At 34.4% G+C, this 25654-nt stretch overlaps 1 protein-coding gene across 2 annotated transcripts; it reads left to right on the plus strand.

The window, feature by feature from the left end:
- Positions 1-4521: 4521 nt before the first annotated feature.
- On the plus strand, positions 4522-25654 carry LOC126829581 (hormone receptor 4). 2 transcript variants are annotated; one of them, XM_050559541.2, is made up of 6 exons: positions 4522-4659; positions 13964-14895; positions 17166-17314; positions 18662-18723; positions 20898-21675; positions 22214-25654. In XM_050559541.2, exons 2-6 carry the CDS (start codon positions 13964-13966, stop codon positions 22420-22422), a joined length of 2130 nt encoding a protein of 709 aa, XP_050415498.1. In that variant the 5' UTR covers positions 4522-4659; the 3' UTR covers positions 22423-25654. The 2 variants fall into 2 exon arrangements, with proteins under 2 accessions (XP_050415498.1, XP_050415490.1); XM_050559533.2 differs by lacking the exon at positions 4522-4659 and adding an exon at positions 10276-10450.

Genomic DNA, 25654 nt, shown 5'->3' on the forward strand with positions numbered 1-25654 from the left:
AACCGAAAAGGTTTTACTCGCAATTTTTGAGCGACTTCGTGACGAAGCCGAAAATAAGAAAAGAAAATGTGTTAATCACGTGGCAAGGCCCCGCCATAAATAAAGTAAATAATGTGTCAAAACCGACCACACGAATCAGGCTTAAACGTCTTGTTGGACTCCTCCCCTCCCCCTACCACACACTCACACACACACCCTCACCCTCATGGGAAGGGGGCCCGCAACTTAAGAATCAGGGTTCAGAGTATCGGGCACCGCTGTCCAGTCATCTAGCATAGTAGATATTTTGTTTCGAAACAACCTGAACCTTACTATACAGAATTTTGGAAATCCATTAACGGTAATTGTTATCTCGCTTTCTGTCAAATGTCTGCAATTAATTAGCTACAGTATTTCAGGTTCGTGTTGACTGCTTATGCTGTATGGCGCACAAGACCATGTGTGAGCGCACAAGCCCAATATTTATATTGGTAATTGGGTCCCAGGGGCCTGCAAGGGTTGGTGAGCGGGTGTTTACCCAGAAATTATAGGCGGAACGCCTAGTCTGGTGAAAAAGGAGATATGTTTGACATTGGTTGAGCAATATGGTTATGAAGTGACGGAGACCACAATCTGTCCCACACCCACATACCTTTTCTATTAGACCCTACATTATTTTTACAACAGGTAGCTGTAAACCTCTAGTTCAGATGTTTAAGGCCAAATTACCAATCTGATTAAAACAAAGTTCCTATTTCGTTTCGTTTTTATAGTTCAAAATTTCGTTTTACTTGTCTTTACTACACTAATGTAGGCCATCGAAAGTATAAAAAACGAAACGAAAGATAGATCTGTATTTTAATCAGATTGCCAAATTACAAACATTTAAATTGAAACCGTATCTATAAACCGTATGTGTAATTATTTATGGAAGTAAAACAATCATTGAAATCCTACACGTGATATCCTACATCTGCATATGAAAGTTGATGCTGTGCGAAACATGCTATGTTGAATGCGTGAAGGACAAATGAGATTTTGCAGAGCAAATGTAAAATGTAATGAGAGAAATGTAAAATGTAGACTCGTCAAAAAAGCATTTTCCCACAAAACATTTGTCATTTTTAACACTTAACATTTGACGTTTTACATTTAACTCTTGCCTTAGAGGTATTTTGACTTTATCATTACCGGTATTAGGACTTTGTACATTGTTATACTTTTTAAATAATAATATAATCAATGGAAACGACATTGTAGCAGAGCATTTAATATTGGCAGCGATACCCTTCCATAAAATTGCGCAGTGATAATGTCATATTTACATAATAATTTTCGAGCATATAATATTCGTTGTAGATCCAGCAATCTACACCTACGCACATATCGTGTTCTTTCTTCTCGAACTTTTTCTAAACACGATATTTTAATTTAAACGAAGTTCTAATTACTCGTACTTCATGATGTTAGACTTAAAATCCTACCAATACAGAAGAAGTGGGGACTTTATAATGTAAAATTGTCCTTTCTAAATGTCGAATTTCAATCTTCTCCACTCGAGATTCCTATATAATTAAGCCTATATAATCATCTATTAAAAATGCGTAATATTATGAGATATTTCAAGCGAAGCTCATTTTGCAATCGGCAAATTCAAACTTTTCTGCCTTGCAACTTGTCGATATTACGCTCTGAAAGCAACCGCCGGACATGGTTGATACATATAGAATGTTTATCTTATCTTCAGCTTACCGTGCATTGTCGACAGGGGCCTCGCAGGCCTATGTGGCGCCCAGGGCAAATGTTTCAGTGACACCTCCTCCCCCACTTGCATACTGTAACTGCTTTGTTCAGTGTCTGCGCTCAGTTGACGTTTTATGATTAACGAAATTTTAAAATACAATCTTTTATACTTTTAAAACTTTATCTAAATAACTATAATCAACTTATATGTAAAATTTGTATATTTATTTCCCAGTCAACCCTCCATTTGATAAAATGGCGCCCCAAGCTAAAAGTTTCAGTGACGCCCCCTCCCCCACATGCACACTGCTTTGTTTAGTGCCTGCGCTCATCAGTTGACGTTTTATGATTAAGGAAATTTTAAAATACAATTTGTTATACGTTTTATGATTAACGAAATTTTAAAATACAATCTTTTATACTTTTAAAACTTTATCTAAATAACTATAATCAACTTATATGTAAAATTTGTATATTTATTTCCCAGTCAACCCTCCATTTGATAAAATGGCGCCCCAAGCTAAAAGTTTCAGTGACGCCCCCTCCCCCACATGCACACTGCTTTGTTTAGTGCCTGCGCTCATCAGTTGACGTTTTATGATTAAGGAAATTTTAAAATACAATTTGTTATACTTTTAAAACATTATCTAAATAACTATTTATTAAATCAACTTATATGTAAAATTTGTATATTTATTTCCCCTTCAACCCATCATTTGATAAAATTGATAAAAAAAACCCCTATAATTTCAGTCAAATTCATCCACTCTGAATCGAGAATTTAGCGATTGAATTTTGGGCCTAGCTTCGATCATCATTACTAAAGTCGGCACGATAAAAGGCATTTTCTCGATTATCCATTTCATGATTAAATCATGAATAAAAGTTAGGCAGCAAATGGGATCCTAATCCAGTAAATATCGCAGGCTAGCGTTGACATCGAGAGTTGATTATGGTCTGGATATGTTAAAGTAGCTAAGTCTCTAACTCAGTATCATCCAAAATCTTCGACATTGAAAACACGAATTATTTGTCAATTTAAATCAACATTGATGTTGTGATCTTACGGGGAAAATATGGTTTTCTGATATCCAATAATTAAGACAAAATAAACATTTTACTGTTGGTACACGAATCGTGTACCATGGTGCATTTCAGCGCCATTTTTAACAAGGGACTCGTAGAAAGAGGCTAGATATATTTCACATGTCACAGAGTAAAAATTTTTACTCTGTGCACATGTCATGTCATACGGTGACGTCATATTCTTATCTAGAGAGCATGCGCAATAAATACTATCGGTATAGAGTGGAATGACCAGACGCTAGAGAATGCCATTGGATTGAGAAATTGCAGTAAAAACAGAAACGATTGAATGTAAATCAGTTTATACATTCACATTACATTATTATATAGGTTGCGACCCATTTGTGTCAATTTCTAGATCCAAAATATTAGCGATTTAGCGCCTAATTAATAATTTAGATAACATTTCAGGCCTAAAGAAAGGCCTGAAATAGGCAGATTTAGCTCTTGTATAATGTATGTTTAACGATGTTCTGTTTTTAAAAATTGGAAGCGTGATTATTAACTTTGACCTTGACACACATTATGATTGTTCGGGTAATGGTGTTTGCGTTTATCAACGAAGGGACATGTAAACTGAACCTTTGCACTCTCCCACAGAAGTACGGGGGTAAGACGTCAAAGGTTAATTGCTGTATATCACACTTAAAGAGGCAACAAATATTTCAAAATTAAAAACAACTATATGAAATACTTTTCATCCAAGTGAAAAATCAACTATAGGTGCAGAGAATAAGGGATGGGCATCATGCAGGTACTTATTATGTATTGTTTAATGGTCGAGAGCGAGACATTAAGTAATATATTGTAACAACATGAGGGCCGTGAAGCCCGAATGTTTTTACAATATATTACGCAATGTCTTAAGCTCGAGACCATTAAACAACTTAAAATACAGACACTTGCACGTGCTTTGCAATGAAATACGTCACTCGAGTTCAATATTTTACGAAGTTATGCTTGGCACAATTGCCCGTACGATTATTTGAAATATATATACAGATATATATTTTTATATATTTTATTTGGCCTACGGTTATTTTAAGGTTTAAATTTATGTATGTTCATTTTACAGGCGCAGTCGCCGTATTTGTCTGGCAAAGATGATACTACTTCCCCCCCCCCCCCGAGATTAAATCGTTTCGTACGCCCATGCGTATCGCCGCAGCCCAGTTCCTACCACTATCTGGTCAAAATTTTAGTTACTTAAGCACACGGATATCTGTCTTCATTACGACATTAGCCTCGCCGGTGCAGAATTGTTGTAATACGAATGGACACTACGATAAAAAAAAATCACGCTTATCGATATATATTAATAGTAGGCCTATCTTTGATTCGGGATCCACCTTTCCGTGAAGTGCAGTCAAGCAAATAAGTCAGTGGGTTTAGTATTTTTAGACTTATTCAAATATTACACTAGGCTACTTGAACGGTAGAAGTAGGCCCTAAAACATGACCGACAATTTACATTGTATATCTACGCCGGTCACGTTTTCAACCTAGAAAGGAGTTTAATTGAAAAAAAAATAAAAAAATATGACATTGGGTTGCCGTCTTTTCGGTGTGCTAAATAACGATGTTATATAATATAATTGAGAGTCCCTGGCGTCCATATAACATCCGTGCATTCACGATTTATGTATTGCATTACGGACTATTTGTTTTTCAAGGTCGAGTATTAATATATATTTACATTGAGTAATCAGGCGCGCGTGCGATGCTAAAATTCGTTATATCACGACAATGGAATCGATAATAATATTAGAATACATATTTTTTGCAATGAGATACCAGAGGATGTAATATCTCTCGCAAATCATTTTAAATCGTGTAGATTGGATGTAGTGGGTAAGTAGAGACTATTTTATATTAATTTATTTTACGATTTAGGTGTTCGCATATTCATGCCTGACTGACATTGCGCATTGCGGGAACAAATTTAGAATCATTTAGATGTTATACTTATACCTTAACCTACGGTAATTCATTAGCCAGGGTGTCGGCTTTTTTTATAGGGGAGTGGGTGAAGCACTAGATTAAGACTATGGTTTCCTTCACGTCAATAAAATATTTAACTGTTCAATTTGATATAGTACCTGCGATATTGAAATCTAGACTATGAAATGATCACGTTTGGTAGCTGTTTTCGGACCCACTGCGTGACTGTAGCATAATTTACTGTGACAGCTGTCAAAAATTTGGTTCTATTTCAGAAACGTACCTCTCTACCAGTTCCCGTGATCGTAGAGACTTGAAATTTTCAGGGAATGTTCAGGGGGACCACAGGCACGTGTCGGGACACGCTAAATCTATCTGTTTGTTAAGGCCACCTCAATTTTTAAATTTATACGCAGTGTTTGAGGTCATGAGACGAAGAAGCCTATTGATTTTCAAAGATTTCCGATAATTTTTGCCAAAGTTATGGCCCTTGATCACCTCGAAAAATGTTGTGGACGCTCTAGAGGCGAAAATTAATATCCGATTGACTTTAAATTTATACACAGTGTTTAAGATCATGAGACGAAGAAGTCTATTCATTTTCAGTGATTTTCGATAATTACTGCCAGAATTATGGCCCTTTATCACTTCAAAAAACCTTGTGGATGCTCTAAAGGCTAAAGTTAATCTCATTGACTTTAAATTTGAGGTCACGAGGCGAAGAATCCTATTGATTTTCAAAGATTTCTGATAATTACTGCCAAAGTTATGGCCCTTGATCACTTTGAAAAATCTTGTGGACGCTCTAGAGGCCAAAGTTAATATCCGATTGACTTCAGATTGATACACAGAGTTTAAGATCTTGAGGCGAACAAGTATATTGATTTTCAATGAATTTTTATGACTTGGAACAGCTAAATCCATGATACAGTATTAAAAGTTTTGTATACCAAACGTTAGCATGGGGCAGAACTTTATAAAAACCAAACAAATTCTAATGGTTTTCTGAGTTGTTGCTCTTAATCAGATTTTAGTGTATTATAAATGTTTCATTACCGAAAAAAGTAAAAATATGCGACAACTCTTGTTGACTGCCTGGACGATTTAGCTGCTGTGGGCGGATGTTTCGTTGCCTGGCAACCTATCTTAAATTAATGAAATCTCCCAAAAATTTGGAAGAGGGACATTGCGTCTGCAGCAGAATGTGTTTGTGAAAATCATCTGGGTTATAGTCATTAGGGCTGTCAAAAAATATTACTATATTTATATTGATATATTGCAATATGATCGTCTGCGATACACTATAAGCGTATCATTATTTTATATTCAAATGATAAAGACTACATTTAGTCATATTATTAAGGCTTTGCAGTAAACAATAAGTCTGCAAAGACGAGACCAAAGTTGTATAATCAGTCATATTCTAGGCTTTGCAGTCAACTAGTGTCCAAGACCAAAGCTGTAAAAACAATAAAACTATTCAGAATAAAACTGTGCTTTGTGATAAACTCTGACTTATAGAAATATTGCATTACTGCAATGTATTGCAATACTTTTTGTCAAGTACATGTACATGTATCGCAATACACAGTCCTAATAGTCATGTATACATTATACATAGCACATGTATTTTTGTGAATAAAATTGGTAATGTCTATGTCTATATTTGTCAGGCTGGTGCAGAAAAGTAGGATGTTGAACCATGTATTTCTGTGTCATGTGTAACTGTACACTCTGAAAACTTTATCCTAGTCATGTATAACTGTATACTCCAAAACCTTCATCCTGGTCATGTGTAACTATCTGACATCAACTCTGATTGGTTAATCAAATGTTTGACGTCGTCACTTCATAGGGTCGGAAGCCGCTGATAGTGACCCCTGACGCGACCTACCACTACAACTGGTTAGATCTTCATGTAGTGTAGGCCATCGAAAGTATAAAAAAAAAAACGAAACAAAAAATATAGATCTGTATTTTAATCAGATTGCCATGTAAGTGTTCCTATAGCCATGTTGGGGGGTTGGATGACCGAATGGTTAGCATGCGCGCGTTGAATCATAAGGTCTGTCATTGAGTCAACTGGCGTGGTTTTGATTCCCCAGTTGTATGTGACAAGGGGTGGGGTCACCTGTCCAACCTCATGGGTTTTCTCCGGGTCCTCCGGTTTCCTCCCACTGCTAAAGATGCCTACGTGCAAGATCAAATTATTGAAATAAAATTTATCCATATGTTAGTCCGAAATGACCTAGTCTGGGTTGAGTGGGCGTTAAATACCATCTCTCTCTTGCACTCTCTCTCTCTCGCCATGTTACAACACTGAAATTATGATGGAAAGTCGAGATTACCACATCACTTTTAAAATGAGTTACATAACCCTCCACATCAAATCTTGTCGATTATTTCCAGACTGCTGAATATTTTGGTTTCAAACGTTTAGACATAGGCTATTTTTATCTCTCACTTTTGCAGAGTTGGCCAGGAAGTTTTCATCACAGGCACAAAGCAATTTGCTCAAAATAAGCTTGCAAACGGACTTGCTAACCATGATAACACTGTAATATATATTATATAATGTAGAAATTAAGATCGCCAAAGAATGTGAAAAAATATGAATATGCATGAAAGAAGGCACAAAATGTTCTTACTTGATTGGTTAAATTATGCAAGGAATTGTCCTAATATGGACTAAGTAAACAAGATTTGGAAACTTTGGCCAATATATTCTATGGTCAACGGCTGGGAATGGAATCTAGATGGCATTCTGTTTAAGTTATCAGTTGGTGACAAATCAGAGGTGTCTGGAAAACAGCTATTGCGAAATAGGAATTACAGTTTGAAAACAAATTAATTACAACAAAAAAAAAATATCTAACATTCTGAATTAAATCAAATGAATCTCATCATAAAAATGTTAATCTATAGGTGGCATCAAATATATTAGACCTGTTTATTAAAAATTTAGTAATAAACCAACTCGAGTTCAAAACAATTCTTTTAAAAATTGAAAATAACATATACACTACTTGGTGAGGGTTAAGGCCATTGTTTTTCCAAACCAAAAGGATTCTGGGCTCTGTAATGTCACATGTATCAAAAATGTCTAGTTTATTAAACAGGAAAAGAATTAATTTCCTTTGTCAGTATGTTTTTTTAATAGACATTTTGTCATGTATTTAAAACAGTAATTCTTCATAGATTAATTAATGTAGTTAGATGTGTTTAACTTAATAAAATTGATTCAGATATTTAGATTATCAGTAAAATTATTAAATTACCTTGCCTTGTTTTATAAGCAAAGTATCTAGAACCAATTTATTTTTCAAGAGTCAATAAGTTAATTTTATTATAGTGTATTTTTATTGGCTAATGAACTAATCTCACATGATCTAAGATTAGGCGTATGATGAGCAATGTATCTAGAATAGAACTATACATATATTCATATTCAATACCCATCAGCTATATCTCATTTAAATGTTGTGTGTTTTTATCGTCTACTGATTCAATCTAATTATTAATGAACTTGAACTGAGATTAAGAGTGTATTTTTATATTCAATACTTGAAAACTGTATCTAATTTAAGTATTGTGTGTTTTTATCATCTACTGACCTAATCTAATTGTTAACATGAAGATATATATATATGTAGTGGTGTAAAAATGGCTGCCTTGGGTCTGGAGTGATATTGATCAGTTACAGAGTCAGTGAGTACACGACCCCAGTAAAGTAAATATGGAGAGATCATCAGATTTAAGACCACATTCTGTAGTCTTAGACCAGTGAACCTTTGTTTTCTCTAATTAACCTATGAAACGAAATAAAGTGCAGTTTGAGCTTCAGTCATACTCACTGCCAGTTGGTGATTATTCAAATTTGTTCAATCAAAGTTGACCTTTCTGCTAGGGACAGGATGGGAGCACTTCCAAGGGAAAGATATAGTCAAATTTATACGCCCACATTGATTTTCAACAATTTCCTATAATTGTGTGTGACACAGTAGTGGCCCTTGTTGAAGCTCTAAAGGCTCAAGTTATCATTCAATTGTCTTGAAATTTATACATAGTGTTACACAGTGTTTATGTTCATGAGACAAAGAAGCCTATTGATTTTCAAAGTTTTCTAATAATTACTGCCATAATTATGTCCCTTGATTTAAACAGTATTTATTTAACATTACACACAATTATAAACTTGTACAATATATAATAAATTATATGTAAAGCTTATATTAATCGGTCTCCATCCATCTTAATGGTCCTTGATTAATCACAATTATTTTCCGATTGATTTGAAATTGATACACAGCCTGTTTATTTTCAAGGATTTCCCATAATCTGAACAGCTAAATTTATCATTTGATTACTGGTAGGCCTAATTTAATGACAAAAGTATACAAACATGATCATATATTTATTCTGGATTTTTTTGACAATGGATTAGTTTAGAAACCTTACAGAAACGGTGGTGTCCAGACAAAATTATTCCTTTCACGTTGCACAGCCTAGCCATACATACATGTATGTTAAGTCTCCAAATTAATGAAATGTTGTTGTTATGAAATATTATAAACCCAGCTCCAGATTAACCTATAGGCCATGCAGGCTGAAGTCTGGTGTCTCAAGATCAGGAAGTATCCAGCCGAGGTGTATGATTTTTTTAGACATACGTCTTTTTATACGCTCAGTCCCTTTCGATATTTGCACATTTCAGACCATAACTTTCTGGATTATGGCCCATGATTGTACGAAAAATCGCTTTTGTTTTTAGCTTGTTCTCTATCCATCTCTTGCAAAATGTGGGTTCTTGCCTGGCAACTGCTGGTTTTACATGCACTGCCATTATCTTCATCGGCTTTACTTAATTGTGTTTTAAACACAAATTCATTTTTCTCTTGTCATGAGGGTGGGGAAAAGCCTAGTGCATCTCTTCATCTAACTCTTGCACTGTATAAATCCCATTGATTTCATTTCATTATATAAATACATTTAGAAAACCATGAAAATATATATAGTCTATTATTGTATTTTATGGACTCGTGTACACATACATGTATATAGTCTACTATTGTGTTAAGGACCTTCGTATACATGTATCTACGTGCACATGTAGGTATAAAACGAAGGTCACATTCGTGTATATTGTTTACTTGACCTTGTCATTTACTTTCTTCACAATTAGCGGTATGTAGAGAAAAGCGAATTAAGAATCCTCGCTTTCCAAATACCACAAAAGAGTTAATCACTTTACACTAAGTTCATGCTAGGAAACTGTTGACACAAGTCGACAATGTTTAAATGCTCCGACAACGCACTCATGTTTCCATTGTTTTATTTGTCCGCTCCACATACAGCAGATACTTTACTTCGTTTGAAGGTGGGGGTCATAGAGAAACCAAAGTTTTAACATTGTGGTTTGTTGGCTTACACCAGCCTCATGTATCGATACCAGTATTGACAGATCTAACAAAGTTCTTGGTGCACTGTGTTGTGGTTAGAGAGTATAACTAAGTAGTTTGCCAATACTTGTCAGTTTGTTTCGAAATTTTGTAGCAAGCGGATCAGCTCGCTCTTCATTTATACTGTGGTTAATATACAGTGTGACTGGAAACATTCTATTAGGATACTAATAGTGTAGTGATTTTTTTCTGTCAACGGAAGATCATATTTTATAGAGTTTGTGCTCATATATACTTGCAAGGTACAGTCCATTATCTATTTTGTTTGATTTTAAGATGCAAATTCAGAAGCGGGATATTGCTGGGGGGGGGGGGGAGATAACTAATGTTTACTCTCAATTTAAGATATTTTGTCAAATGAGTAAAACACATGTCCATGTCTATTGCTTAGATTAGCAAGTCAAAGAGGCCCCACGTGTTTCAACAATTTACTTCCAGGGTTATTGTCCTTGCCTGATTTGTAGAATCTTTTAAATCCTGTCTGATCTACAATGTACTTGAAACTATTAAAACAAATAATTCTATTGCATTCCAATTTTTGAATTTCAGTGATAATTTAACATGTATTTCAAGTACATGTATTTATTGTCCTTGCTTGCTTGGTAAAATCTTGTGAAATCTCTAGCAATATACTTGGAATTTATATTCATTGCATACATGTAGATCAGTGAGATGAGGGAGCTTATCATATTTCAGAATATTTCAAAAATTACTTAAAAAGTTATTGCCCTTATTTAGCTAAAGCATCACAGTGGGAAAATCTATTGTACTGTCAGGATTATTTATAAATTTACTATCATAAAGTGACAAGAATTAATATTTTTTGCATGGATGTATTAATTAAGTTTCCAGTTCAGGTCACTATGAATAAGATGAAAATGATTGACATTAGATTTAAGTTGATATATAAATTATGAATTTATGGGTTATTTCAAAAATTTATATTAGAAATTTATGAGGTTTTTTGTATGGGGGTGGGGGTAAGGAAAAGGGCATAAGGGAACATAATATTATGAAATTTGAGCAAAAATGAGTTTGTGACATTGTAGGAAGGCTTGAAAGTAAATTTGTTTTTAGTTGTTATAGTATACACTGTGTATTATATACCATGGGTTATATTGTATATTTCAAGTTCAAACTGTCAGTGATTCTTTTATGCACATGCCAATGTGTACACGAGACCTCAGTTTTTCTGAATGACGAACAATGGACAGCTTTGCGCCTTTGATAAGATTTCCACATATGAATTAACTTTTATTGTTCTACTACCAGACACTCATTGTTAATTATCAACACAACACTCAGTATGATCTGTTGACGATTATGTATACAACTCTATAGCACCAATCAAAATGGCCGATGGGTCAGATCTAGTTACAGCCATTTTAAATAGCCCTAGGTCTTGACCGGCATATACGGCCGACGTGGAACCCATGTTCCAAAGTTATTGCCCTTGACATTCTTATAATCAGTTCACTTAAAAAATTTTTTAAAAAATGCTGTTCTTTTTCAAAAACTCATAGACAGTCGTGCATGAATTATGCACAGAGTTATTGCCTGTCAATTCCACTGAAACCGTGTAATGACTCTACACAGGTACTGCAAAGTTTATATTTTTGAATCTTGCAAATAAAGCGTGGATGACAAAGCTTGTAGAGGGTGTGTTTTGTTGGTGGGCAGTCTATGTTTGCCTTTTTTTCCCTAAAATTGATTGAAGAACTTTGATAAAAAGTTGTAGGAATGTTACGCTATTTGCACCCCCCGCACCCCCCCCCCCCCCCCCCCCCCCCCCCCCCCCCCCCCCCCCCGCCCAAACAAATTATGTCAATATTTTTATAACACCAAATCAAGATAATGTAATTTTTAAAAAAAAATGATTAAACTTAGATAAGAACGTCAGAGGATTCTGTAACTTGCCTTTGTGTAAATCCTTGTGAACACTGGTAAGTTTTTAGTTTGTTCATTCGTTTCTAGAGTTTTACATCCACTTCCACCTGGACAAGTTTTTAGGGCTAAGTTCCCTATTAATAGTGGTTTATTCAGGGTGTTGATTTTTCCTATTGATAGTTGTTTACTCAGGCTTTTGATGTTTCTTATTGATACATGTAGTTGTTTACTCAAGTTGTTGATTTAAACTACAAATGTACAAGTGACAAAGTGTTACTGGAGGTTGTTGATATATTGTTGGTATACTCATATTGTTGATATACTGATGATGATGTGACTGATGTCTTACTTTAGCTTGTTGTTTTAAGTGCTTAAACATACAATTATCCATTTTTGGATTTAATCAATGAGCGTTGAGCAGCAGATCGGATACAAATCCAGCGAAAATCCGACAAATAACTTAAGATGGCATCGAGATTTGATTAAGGTCTTTTAATGTTAATAAATGTCCAATTGATAATTTAGATAACATTTTCGGCCTAAAGAAAGACCTGCAATAGGCAGATTTAGCTCTTGCATAATGTATGTTTAATGAGTATGCTTTTTTCGTTTGGGGGATTGGATTGTCGAATGGTTAGCGCATGCGCGCTGTATCATAAGGTCTGTCATTGAGTCAACTGACATGGTTTCGATTCCCCAGTTGTACGTACTTGTAGGGGTGCCTGTCCAACCTCATGGGCTTTCTCTGGGTCCTCCCACTGTTAAAGACCCCTACGCGCAAGCAAATTATTGAAATAAAATTGAACCTTATGTCACAAAATGACCTAGTTTGTGTCGAGTGGACGTTAAACCCCATTTCTCTGTCTTTTTTTTCGTTTTGAAACCTGTGTGTGAGAATATGCTTACTTACTATTCTAGAGTGATCATGGCCGAGAAAGTCCATTGGGATCTTCCGGCGTGGTTTCCTGTTGTCAGTGGTGCAGGACAGAGGGCCTGACGATGGGATGAAAAAACAGGTCCTGTGTATGCATTGGCGTGCACGTAAAAGATCCCTTGGCAGTCGGAATTCGATATACATGTAAGAGTAGGCCATAGTGCCGCTGTCTGGGCAAAATTTTTCTCCTAGCACACTGTATGGCATATATACCTGTCTTCATTAACCCAGTTGGAGCACTCACCTGTTTGAAAATAGGTAGAGGCCCTAGAGGCCCAGACCCCTTGCAAATAATAGTATAATGATTATCTTATTATGATGTTTCTGATGAAATTGAATGTTATAATATTCAGGCCAAGATCTGCACTACAAATCACCATTGACGCCACAATTTTTTTTTCTCAAATTTTCTGGAAGGAGGACACCACCCTCAACTAATTATCCTGCTTCTGCCACTGTTCTCAATTTCTATAAAAAAAATTTAAAAAAATGTTTTAATTGCCACTCAAATGGGTGATAAATTAATCACTTCATTAATAAACTACATGTAATTGGTAAAGTAGTTGGTCTACTGAAACCAATGAGCAAACTTTTTGAGTTAAAGTTAAAAGTTGCAGTATTTATGAATATCTAAAATTCACAAGCATTGTTCTAATTTCCTGCGAAATTTTGTAAAAAGGGTAAAGATGATCTATCATTTGTGAGTTAATTGAAGTCAAAGAAGACATATTTCAGATTAGTTGTAAAGGAATTGTGGTGACAATTTCAAGAAAATGATTTACAATTTAATTGATCTTTTACAATGAAATGTCTATTATTGTGCATCATATACATGTATGTATTGTCATAACAAAGTTGTACTTTTAGATGCATTATCTTTTGAATTATGAAGCAAACTTTTTTTTAAATATTTTACAAATTTTTATAATTTCAGATGACTGCTTGTATTGCTGCCTCAATGTCTACTAATTATCCTGGAATGAACGACCATTTTTGGAAGCCTGGTCTCTATAGGGATCTCAAGATGAAAAGAAAAAGAGTCAGTGAAATTTGTAAAGTTGACACTTTTCACATTCGTCAAGATGACCTCGTGTCGGAATGTGAATCTCAGAGTGAAGCAGACAGTGCTTATTGTTCAGATTTGGGAATGGACGAGGTTTCTGAGCCAAAAATTCAAAAACATAGCGCCAAATCAAACATCAGAAAGGAAACTGTGGCCATAGTTAAGTCCCCATATCAAGAATTTCTATCCGGTTGGAAGTCCCCGAATTCTGGGTCTAATTTGATGATGCCATGTTTTAGCCTGCCACCTGGATGTTTGATACAACCACAACAATTAATGACCATGACATCTGTAGCCAGTTCTACTGGGCATACATCAATCCAGTTTATACCAGTTATAAGCAACTCACATGGTCAGATGGCCACAGGAACCCATGTTACATGTAGCTCTGTTGGTGGCCCTATTTTTGTTGCTTCTCCTTCCCTGATCTCAAACAGCAAGCAGAAAACTAACACAGTCCCCTCTTCTATAGCTTATGCTACTGTGAACAATTGTAACAATACTAAAAAACTCAATGATAATCTACCTACCACAAATGTAAATAGTTCGTCAGCCACTGTCAACCCCCAGAGGGCACAGTGTGATAAAGTTATGAAAGAAAAAGATTTCATCACCCATTACACAAATGGCAAGTTTACATACAATGGACATTTATTAGATAATCCTCACAACAGACCCGAAAACATTCACAATCATAATCTCGAGAGAAAAGACACCAATTCTGAATCAGAAACGACCATGATTTGTGCAATTTGTCAAGATAGAGCTACTGGTCTACATTATGGAATCATCACATGCGAAGGGTAAGTAAATGTTGTTCTATAAATAAAACCCATGCAAAAAGTGTTCATACACATAATTAGATTGGTAAGAATCCATTTGAAAACAGGTCTAATAAGGTCATACACAGAAGAAGAAAAGATAAATTCCACACAGTGGGTTAGAGGTACATGTAGTGGGGGAACTTGCTGGATTTCTTTTTGTTCCAGTCTAGTAATGATATTTGTAATGGGAGCCATTTTGTAATAGCTGTGTTGGTCCAAGATTTATATACACCAAAACCTTGCTAACACTCCACTTCAGGACATATATTATCTTGACCAAAGAGTATGTGTCTGCGATTATGAAACAATTAAATTCTGATTCATGCATCAAGTCCTGCTGTGATATTCCGTTAAAAATAAGTAATCCTTAGAACTACATTCTATTATCAGCTTTGGGGGCAAAGGGTTTAACGCATGCATTTTAGATCACAAGTTCTGTCATTGAGTCAAGTGGCGTGGTTTCGATTCCCCACTTCTACGTGACTAGGAGTAGAGTCACCTTTCTGACCTCAAGGGTTTTTCACTCCAATACTGTGATAACTTACCTCCATTTAAAACCTAAGTGGGTGGACCACTGATATATTCATTTCCTGTTATTGCTGATAGAGAACACAATAGAAACCTCAGAGGCTGTGCAGGCAAAATTCCCCCATAGCACACTCTAGGACTTTAAACCCCATTTCATTTCAGAAACCAAGAGTCATTTGTGTCATTTAGATATTATACGGGCCTTGATATTAAAACATTGAAAACACTCTTTAGGTACACTGTAGAATAGGAGTTATTATTTTGTAATAATCTGGAAATATCTTTTTCAAAGCTTCAGAACATTAAAGTCCTAAGAAACTTGTCAACAGATCAGAGAACTTTTCGTTGACTGGCAACCTTTTTTTTGTGTTTCAGTTTATATAAACATGAACTGAACCGAGAATTTAACAAATATAAACAAAATGCCAATGCAAAGAATCATTGTTTGGTATTAGGGTATCTTCGGTGTAAAAATATCGTACACAAATATTGATCTAAAAGTAAAGAGTCCTTATTTTTAGGACTTAAATTGTGAATAAAAGTAGGTTGTATAAAAAATACAGGTATAATTTATTGATCATTATCCAAATTCTGGTACTATGCTACACAAGTTTGATCTTCAATCAAGTAGATGGGCAGTAGTGGGGAATCCTCATAATTTGATATTTAAATAACTTGGGTTTTAGGCATGAGTAGGGGAAACTTTCTAACATTCTATCACATTGACACATCATTATCCCTTTGCACTAAGGTGTTCAGAGTTATTCAGCTTTTAAAATTCAGTTGCATAAACTTACCAATACATGTAACTGTACAGTTGAGTCTTGTTTTAACTCTTTTAGCATGTACGAAAAATAGTTCCCAGGATTATAGGAAAAAATAATACCGGTACTCACAATATGTTTTGCTTTGTATTCACGATGTGGTGGAATGTGCCACCATTGGAAGATGCAGTTGGACTACATGTATTAGACATTCTGTCTATGTGTACTTGTGTGTTGCCGTCTCTCAATTAAAAAAAACAACCTTTGGCACACTGAAACTTGAATACAAATAGTCAAATTTAAACAAAACTCAATGGATGGTGTCGTCTTTTGATGTTTATCTTGGATAAGTTTGAAGGACGACTGATTTCATGGCTCATTACTTGATATGCTCATCACAACATGAGAAAAGCACATTATATAATGCTAATATAATACTATAATGAAATGAGCACATCATATAATGAACTATGCATATTATATAATATTATTATACATGTACATGTATTATCACATCATAATTACCTACGAACAATACAAAGTGATTTAAATACATGTACATGTATGAAGTATTTTGTCATCTTAAGATAGCTAGTGCTCCATACTCATGAATATACTTATTGAATAAGTTTGAAAATCATCCAAAAAGTTAATCAGACTTGTTGAGTAGGATATTGGATGCAGGTGACAGATTTCATGCATAATGTTAGTTCTCATATAATATGTTCCATAATAAATAATCCCCAAGCAACAAGACTGGACAAGACTGTGTTAAGAGTGAAGGTTTAATACAGGATGCGTTCCGGGCTATATGCTCTTCATCTGCTGTTACAGATGAATGTGTTTGCCAAAGACATGTCTCAATACAGATCTAATCTTTAAGCCCTAATTGCAATGTTAAAATATTAAGAACTTATATAAAAGCTTAAACTAAAACAACGAATGTTTACTTTTCAGTTGCAAAGGTTTTTTTAAGCGAACTGTACAGAATAAGAGAATATATGCATGCGTTGCTAGTGGTGACTGTGAAATCAACCGAGCCCAGAGAAACCGGTGCCAGTTCTGTCGCTTCAAGAAATGTCTGGAAATGGGCATGGTTTTAGCAGGTTGGATATATTTATTTTTATATTTTTATGACTTATGCTATTTATAAAAAATGCCCCAGAATCGAGGTTTGTACAGATTGATAATAATAAGTATGTCAGGACTAACCTAGATTAAAATTAACCTCTCAGTCAATTTGCATGCTGCCAGGAATTAAAAACTACAGCATAAAAAAAAACCTATTTTTTTCCTGTTAAAATATGCTTACAAAACTGGCTTAATTGCGATGTCCCTGCCTTTTGGGTTTGCCATTAGATTGTCTTTTATTGACTTAATAATTAGTTAATATACTTTAACAATACTGTAACCATTCAAAATCATTGGCTACAATTTGCTATACTTAAATCGTCAATAAATTATAATGCTTCCAGGCAATTTTGGCAATCTTATCTTATATTGCCAGTATTGACAAAACAAAAAAAATATGAATAATTTGTATTGGTGTGTTTTAACACAACAGTTGATGAATATAGAGCAATGAAATGACAAAATTAGATGAGAAAATATTAAAGTTTTATTTTTAACACTATAAGATGAATGCTTGCTAAGTTAAAAATTGTTGGTTCCTCTGGGAAATTTGTTTTGTTGGAATAATTTGAACTTGTTTCCACCATACCAAAATTTTGAAAAATTAGTTTATGTAAATACATCACAGTTCCAACTGGCCCGTTTTTCCTCAAATCAACACCTTCCACTCCTTGTAAAACAAACAATTTAATCGTACTTGAGGATGGTAAAAAACATCGCACAAACAATAGGCATTGATTTGATGAAAGGCTAGCAGTCGCCAAGTTAAGGAACCAAGCACTTATTGGTTTAAACCGAGCATCTCTTTGCTAAGTCACTGTTGATTCTAGAATTGACTTGAAGAAGTTCTGAGTGCGCGAACTGTACCGTGTCACACCCTCCTAAATCTATGGTTAGTTGATGAATTCTACCTTGTTTTCCGCTCTTTAACACTCCAACGCTAACCCAAGGCCAAATGTTTACATGTGTTCTTAAAAACTTCAGCCGTTTTATTGTCTTAAACTGCATTTCTTTCCAAGTTGTGTCAATAACCACATAACAAATCTTTTGAACACTGTTCATTTTATTTGTTTGTTCGCGCTCAAGTTCATGTTTGTCTGTCCTACGGTCACCGTCAAATTTTTGTTTAAAGAAACTGTATGTAGTAGGATCAAGTTCAGGGGTCGTGGGTTCAAAGGTTTCAGGATGATTTTATCGATGTTGGTTTTGTTTTAAGATATCTGTCGGTTTATTGTGAGTTTATATACACATTGCCTTTCTAACTTGTTTATTTATCCCATAGTTTGGCACTTAAACTAAATGTTTTTCTTTACTTATTGTAGCCGTGCGAGAAGACAGAATGCCAGGAGGAAGAAATTCAGGTGCAGTTTATAATTTGTATAAGGTAGGTACAGTCTTGATTTGAGGAACTCTTTTCAAAATGTGCCAAACATCATTTGAACTTTCCTATTTTATAAGCCATTTGTCATTTCCTCTTACCTATCTCTTTCCGATGTGGTTTCCCCTTGTCAGTGGTGCAGGACCAAGGCCCTGACAACCACAGCTGTCTAGTCATTCGGGTGGGACGGAAAACCAAGATCCTGTGGCAGTTGGAATTCGATTTAAGAGTAGGCAATAGTGCCGCTGCCGGGCAAAATTTCCCTCATAGCACACTGTATGGCGTATGCCTGTCTTCATTAGCCATTAAACCCCATTTCATTTCATTTCATTTCTTACCTACATGTATCTCAATGTATTTATTGTCCCCCGCCTTTCGAAGAAAGCAGGGGACTATTAAAATGGGTTCGTCCGTCTGTCTGTCTGTCTGTCTGTCTGTCCGTCTGTCTGTCCGTCCGTCCGTCCGTCCGTCCGTCCGTCCGTCTGTCTGTCCGTCCGTCTGTCTGTCCGTCACACTTTTTGGGACACAATAACTCTCTTCCTAATTGAGCTAGAATGTTCAAACTTGGTGTATGTGTTTATTAGGTCAATGCCTTGATGGAGTTCGAAGATGAGCATTTTCCGCTTAGGGTAAGCAGAGATAAGCAATTTGATTGGTTGATGCTTTGGGACACGATAACTCTCTTCCTAATTGGGCTAGAATGTTCAAACTTGGTGTATGTGTTGATTAGGTCAATACCTTGATGGAGTTCGAAGATGAGCATTTTCCGCTTAGGGTAAGCAGAGATAAGCAATTTGATTGGTTGATGCTTTGGGACACGATAACTTTTAATTGAGCATTTTCCGCTTAGGGTAAGCAGAGATAAGCAATTTGATTGGTTGATACTTTGGGGCACGATAACTCTCTTCCTAATTGAGCTAGAATGTTCAAACTTGGTGTATGTGTTGATTAGGTCAATGCCTTGATGGAGTTCGAAGATGAGCATTTTCCGCTTAGGGTAAGCAGAGATAAGCAATTTGATTGGTTGATGCTTTGGGACACGATAACTTTAGTTCTAATTAAGTGAGATTGATGAAACTTGGTGTATAGATTTATTATATGAATACCTTAACTAAGTTCGATAATGAACATTTTTTGCTGAGGGTAAGCAGAGTGATAAGCAATTTGATTGGTAGAAACTTTGGAACACAATAACTCTCCTTCTAATTGAGGTAGAATGTTCAAACTTGGCATAGGTGTCTATTAGGTGAATGTTTAAACTTGATGTATATGTAGATGTTCATTAGGTGAATGTCTTGACTGAGTTCAATAATTAACATTTCGAGCTGAAGCTAAGCAGAGCTAATCGATTTCATTTGTCGATGGTTTGGGACAAGATAATCTTGATTCTATCTGATAGAGAGTGATGAAACTTAGTGAAAAAAATAAATGTGCGATTAATTAATATGTGTCATCTATTTATTTTGCAATTTCGGCGGGGGACATCAGCCTCACTGTTGGCTTGTTTGCAATGGTATAATCTAATGTATTTGCTTTTAATTACTGCCTTTTTCCCCAAAATATTTTGATTTGATAAAGACAATTATTGCTTCTCAAAAACAACTCTTCTTGTATACTTAGTAAATGTTTCCTCCCACTGCTAAAGACCCCTACGCGCAAGCAAATTATTGAAATAAAATTGAAGCATGTGTTAGTCCCAAAAGGACCTAGTTTGTGTTGAGTGGACTTAAACCCCATTTTTCTCTCTCTTTTTACGTTTTGAAACCTGTGTGTACCGACTTTAGTAATGATGATCAAGGTAGCCTAAAATTCAAAAGCTAATATCTCGGATCACGTGTGGAGCAATTCAGCATATTCTATTTACGTTATCTATTTTTTAACTATTATAGCAAGAACTGTCAACTCTTTATCTAATGTCCCATAATGCCCCTTTAGATTATCTTCATATAGAAAAACTTGATATCAAGGGATAGCTAAAATAAGGTTTCCATATGAAAATCCCCAAAAACATCCAACCTTCAAAAATTCTAAAAATGGATAAAAAAAACCAGGACTTTATCATTCTGATATTCTCCTGGATGCGAGATCTCGAATAGCTATAAGAAAAAATAGGGAAAGAATCAAGACAATTTGATCTGTCATAATCCATGTATTTATGATTTCTATTTTGGTTAATTCAGGTAAAATATAAGAAACATAAGAAGAAAGATCTCGGTTTTAAAAAGATTTGCTACAAAAGTCAAGATTCCTCAGATACAATGTCTGATATTTCTCCCAGTATGGCATCGTACACATCTCTCAGAAATATGAATGCCCTTGAACAAGATTATTGGCCACGGAGTGTCTCTGAATGTGGTGACAGACTCGAAGTTCCCGCCAACCTTCGACATTCCGTTTCTCCCACGCCCTCAACCTCTTCTTCCCCACCACCTGCCATTGACAACAAAATGGAAGAATGCAAGATGCTGATCTCCGAACTAGTTGAAAGAGACACTTTATTGGAGATTGCTGAAACATATGGTTTTGAACAATTACTAGCAAATCAAGAGTCTGTAGCTCAGACTCTGTGTAAAATTGGAGATGATATTGTGATTAAATTGGTTCAGTGGATCCGAAAATTGCCTTTCTATTCTGAAATTCCCATTGAAGTGCAATCTCAGATATTGACCAAAAAATGGCATGAACTTTTATTGCTCATAATGACAGCATTTGGTGCTTTAGACTTGAAGAAAAGCTATGCGTCCTGTCCACTGTTTACAGATCTATTTCGACAGAACATCACCAAAATACAGTGGTACTTAAATAAAACGTTTGGAAACAATTTGTCGGTACAGCAACTTAATAAAGAAGTTGGACCAGTCATTGAAAAGGTCACTCACATAATGTCGAAGTTTCTGTCATTGAAATTGACACGACAAGAATTTGTCTGCCTACAGGTTATACTACTAGTTAGTCAAAGTAAGTATATAAACATAAATTGGTTGTTCTCTTTCTAGGAGATTATAATGGGGACGAGTAGAATCTTAAGGGTTTATCAAGCCTGTTTCATACCTATGCAAACTGATATAGCACATAAAAGAGCAATGCAATATGAAGAATAGTAGTGGAAACACCCCTGTCTGATCTTCATTTAGCTCGGCATATATCATACGATGTAATAGTATATGATACAATCTGTTAAAATAATGTCACCTCCAAGCCAGAAATCTAAACCAGGCCACTTAAATTGATGACAGACCTAATGATCAAAAGCACAGTTAGACTAGTTGACCACCCAACCCACTTGATCTCATTGAAGTCTAATATTTGAGTGATCTGTGGAAAGGTCAATCATAATTTATTAAAACAGAAAGTTTGTCCAGATCAGCAAGCATTTTGTTAACATTTTATTCAGAAAACAGAATCCTTATGGAATATGCTGGCACATTACTCCACTCTTCCAATTCACCATGACACAATAAAGGATTGTGACTAATAGATATTTTACTTTTTACAGATGATGATAAATCAAGCGCCCCTCCAGCAATTATTGGTCAATTACAGGAGAGATATATGAAAGCTCTACAACTTTATACACAATCACAGTTTTCTGGTCAGCCATATCGATTTGGTGAACTTCTTCTACTTTTACCTCAGATTCAAGAAGCCTCTGCATTATTGTTGAAAAGCAAGATGATATATATTCCTTTTCTTCTTAATACGTAAACTTATTAACCATTGATGTGTCTCTCACCATTGATAAGATGGGTATGCTGGTCATTTTGGCCAGTAGGGTTGTATTTGCTAATCCAGATATATATAAAATGAATAAAACTGATTCATAATTTTAACAGTCAGTCAAGTTACATGCTATGAAAATAGTTATTCTTAAGAATTGTTGCTAGTTTTGGGTGTGTAAAACACTAAACAACTGACTTTTACCTTCAAAGAATAACCAAAATAGAATGAAAAGTTTGGCTGGCAACATTTTGGAATTAAATTCTTGGTTTTAACCCATGTAAGCTTTGACTATCATGTAGTTAACCATGAATTTCCTAGTGTAAAGTATGATTAGCATATCCAAAACTTATACGTGATAGGCATATTCATACACAATTGATCTTTTACCTAACCATATCACCTCAAAAACGAATTAGATTTGAATTATAGTGCTTTTTTTTAAGCTGATTTGAAAACTTTTAGAATATCAATAGAATACCTATTAAACCATGTTTCTACTATCTTAAATTGTCTATTATAAAGACTGAAGATTAGCAAATGGTACTTATTGTATATAATATCAGAGAACTGTATTTTTGTCAATGAGAATATTTCCGGTGTTCTAACTATTTTTTCACTCGTATAGCTAGGAATTTGCTAAGAGGGTGGCTTGCTCAGGTTTGAATGACTGAAGCTCATGAAGCGAGCACTAAGGGTGCAAGTTAGGTAGGCGGTTTGGGGGCATGCTCACTGTAGAAAATTTTGTCTCCATTTAAGGTAACCTTAGTAAATATGATACCAATGACTCTTTCAGTGGTATTTTCTCTTCGTTAAGAGTTTCTCAGTGTGTTTCGTACCAAGTTTGATAAATACATCTACTTTTTTACTAAAAATTGGATTGTCTGGTACGAAACAATAAAAATGTATAAGGTTATACAATTCATGTGTTAAGAGTTAATGTCAAGGGTTTGAAAGTCAAGTGAAAGTTTTGAGGTTTTGGCTTGTAGCATTCTTGGACGATGCTGGAGATTACCTTTTAATAATTTGGCTTTATTTGGAGCGATCGTAATTGGTTGGGAGCAGGATGAGGGGGGGGGGGGGCGGACGGCTCGAGCTGAGCTGGCTACACCACTGAATGTATTCAAATCAAAATCCAGTGACATGGAAAAACCTTGCAAGTCATTTTTCATGATATTGAGGTAATAAAAAAAATAAAACATTTGAATATTTAATACAAATGTTTTCTTAGCTTGGTTTATATTTTACAGATAAAGTTGCTGAAATGTAGTTTTGATGTTTTATTTGTAAGATATTTAAACAAATTAACACGAAATAATGTAAATAATTGGGTATTTTTTTATACTTGAGGGGTTTCCAACTTCAAAATATAGACACAAATTCTGATTTATGTGTTTATCCTGCATAATTACAAATAACTAAACCCCAAGAAATTTATTTCATACTGTAGTCATCATAGAAAACCCTGTAAGTTGTTTTCAAATTGAAAATGTAGATAACTATACACAATTAAAGCTAGCCGATGACATTTGACATATTATGGGAAATTAAACAAAGAATATGAATCTCAAGTAAAATTTATATTCGATAAATTGACTTACAAATTTTTTCCATGTCACTGATTTGTGTATGTATTATATTTATGTATATTGTATTTGTTTATATTTTCTTTTTATTTATATTTACAAATTTCATGAATAAATAATTGTACATATATTTGTTAAATAAAATATATGTATGTTCCTTGATATTGGATTAAGACTGATTATGCTGCAGGATTTCTTTGGTTTATAATTAGCATAAAAACACGGTAGTTAGATCTATCAATTAATCTTTTTACTAAAAGGGATAACATCAATATAAAAAATTTAATATTTTTAGGTTCAGCCAATCTTGAATATGGACCAAGGGTTTTATATCTGGACTAAGTATGTCAAAAAAAGAAACTTGCAATCAGTTTACTCAATGTAAATTGTCTAGTCTGACAAAAAATAGTAAGATATCTATTATAAGTATTATTGATATACAGTGTGTCTTATCTTGATTACAATCATCATTATCCCGGTTATATCCTATTTCATTTCTTATCTTGATTGATTATTCATTAAGTTTCTATCATCAACCATCAGAACAATGAGATATTTAATATCACAATACTTTTAAATATATCGAAACAGATAAATGAACAACTTGTAAATGTTGTGCTCCTTTAGGGATTCCTTCTTTACAACATTATCTGAAAATAGGATTGACATACATTCATTAAATATTTTTTATGTCCATCAAATGCATTTAACAGTATGTTTCATATCATTGTCTAATATATTTTCACTTAGTGCTTTAAGAGTTGCATTTTGTTAATTATGTTCTACTAAATGATGTTCTATTGTTAATAGTGTTCTATTGTCATTAATGTTCAATTATTGACAGTGTTCTTTTATTGTTAATTATATTATATTATTAAATATTTTGACAAACATATATCTGAATTGTAATTTTCCTGAGAAAAGATATTCATTTTGTTGTGATTGGTTGAGTTTTACAAAGTTTATTTTCTGAAGGAATATGTATAGTGCACTCTGTAATGTCTAACGATATTTCAAGTTTTAAAAACATTTCAGATAATCAATTTAATAAAAATACTGGCACAATAAATTATTTTAGTAATGATTCTTGCTGTCTGGTGCAAGGATAATCCCCATAAAGAGGCCTTAAATACATAAAAAAAAGCAGGGGATTTTGTTGCCACCAGGACAAAACTACCCTACTTAGTATAGATTTTATGAATGAAAAACAAGAATTGATCTACAGTCTAGCTTATATATATGATAGAATGATTCCAAATATGAGATTTGGCTAAAAAAAAAGTATGATAGCAATTAATCATTTAAAGAAAAAATATGACTGCATTATGATAAACATTTTTCTGTTCAAGATGTTGTGAGAATGGGTTGGTTAAATCATTATGAAGTCACAAACATTGATCTGTGCTGATTTAACATTGAAATAAAGTATGTAATTTACATTTTGTACTGTATATTGTTATGAAGTATGTTATAATATGTAATTTATTGTTAATTTAAAATTATCGAAATATCATGTTGAGTTGAGGAAGATTTTAATTGAAAATTTTGTTGACTTACAATGAAATATGTTTGTTAAAGGATGAATTAATGGCATGGTATTTGTTCGAAAATAAATTCTTTAAAAAGTAAAACAA

The sequence above is a fragment of the Patella vulgata genome, chromosome 1 (assembly GCF_932274485.2).
Source record: "Patella vulgata chromosome 1, xgPatVulg1.2, whole genome shotgun sequence".
NCBI classification, from domain to species: domain Eukaryota; kingdom Metazoa; phylum Mollusca; class Gastropoda; family Patellidae; genus Patella; species Patella vulgata.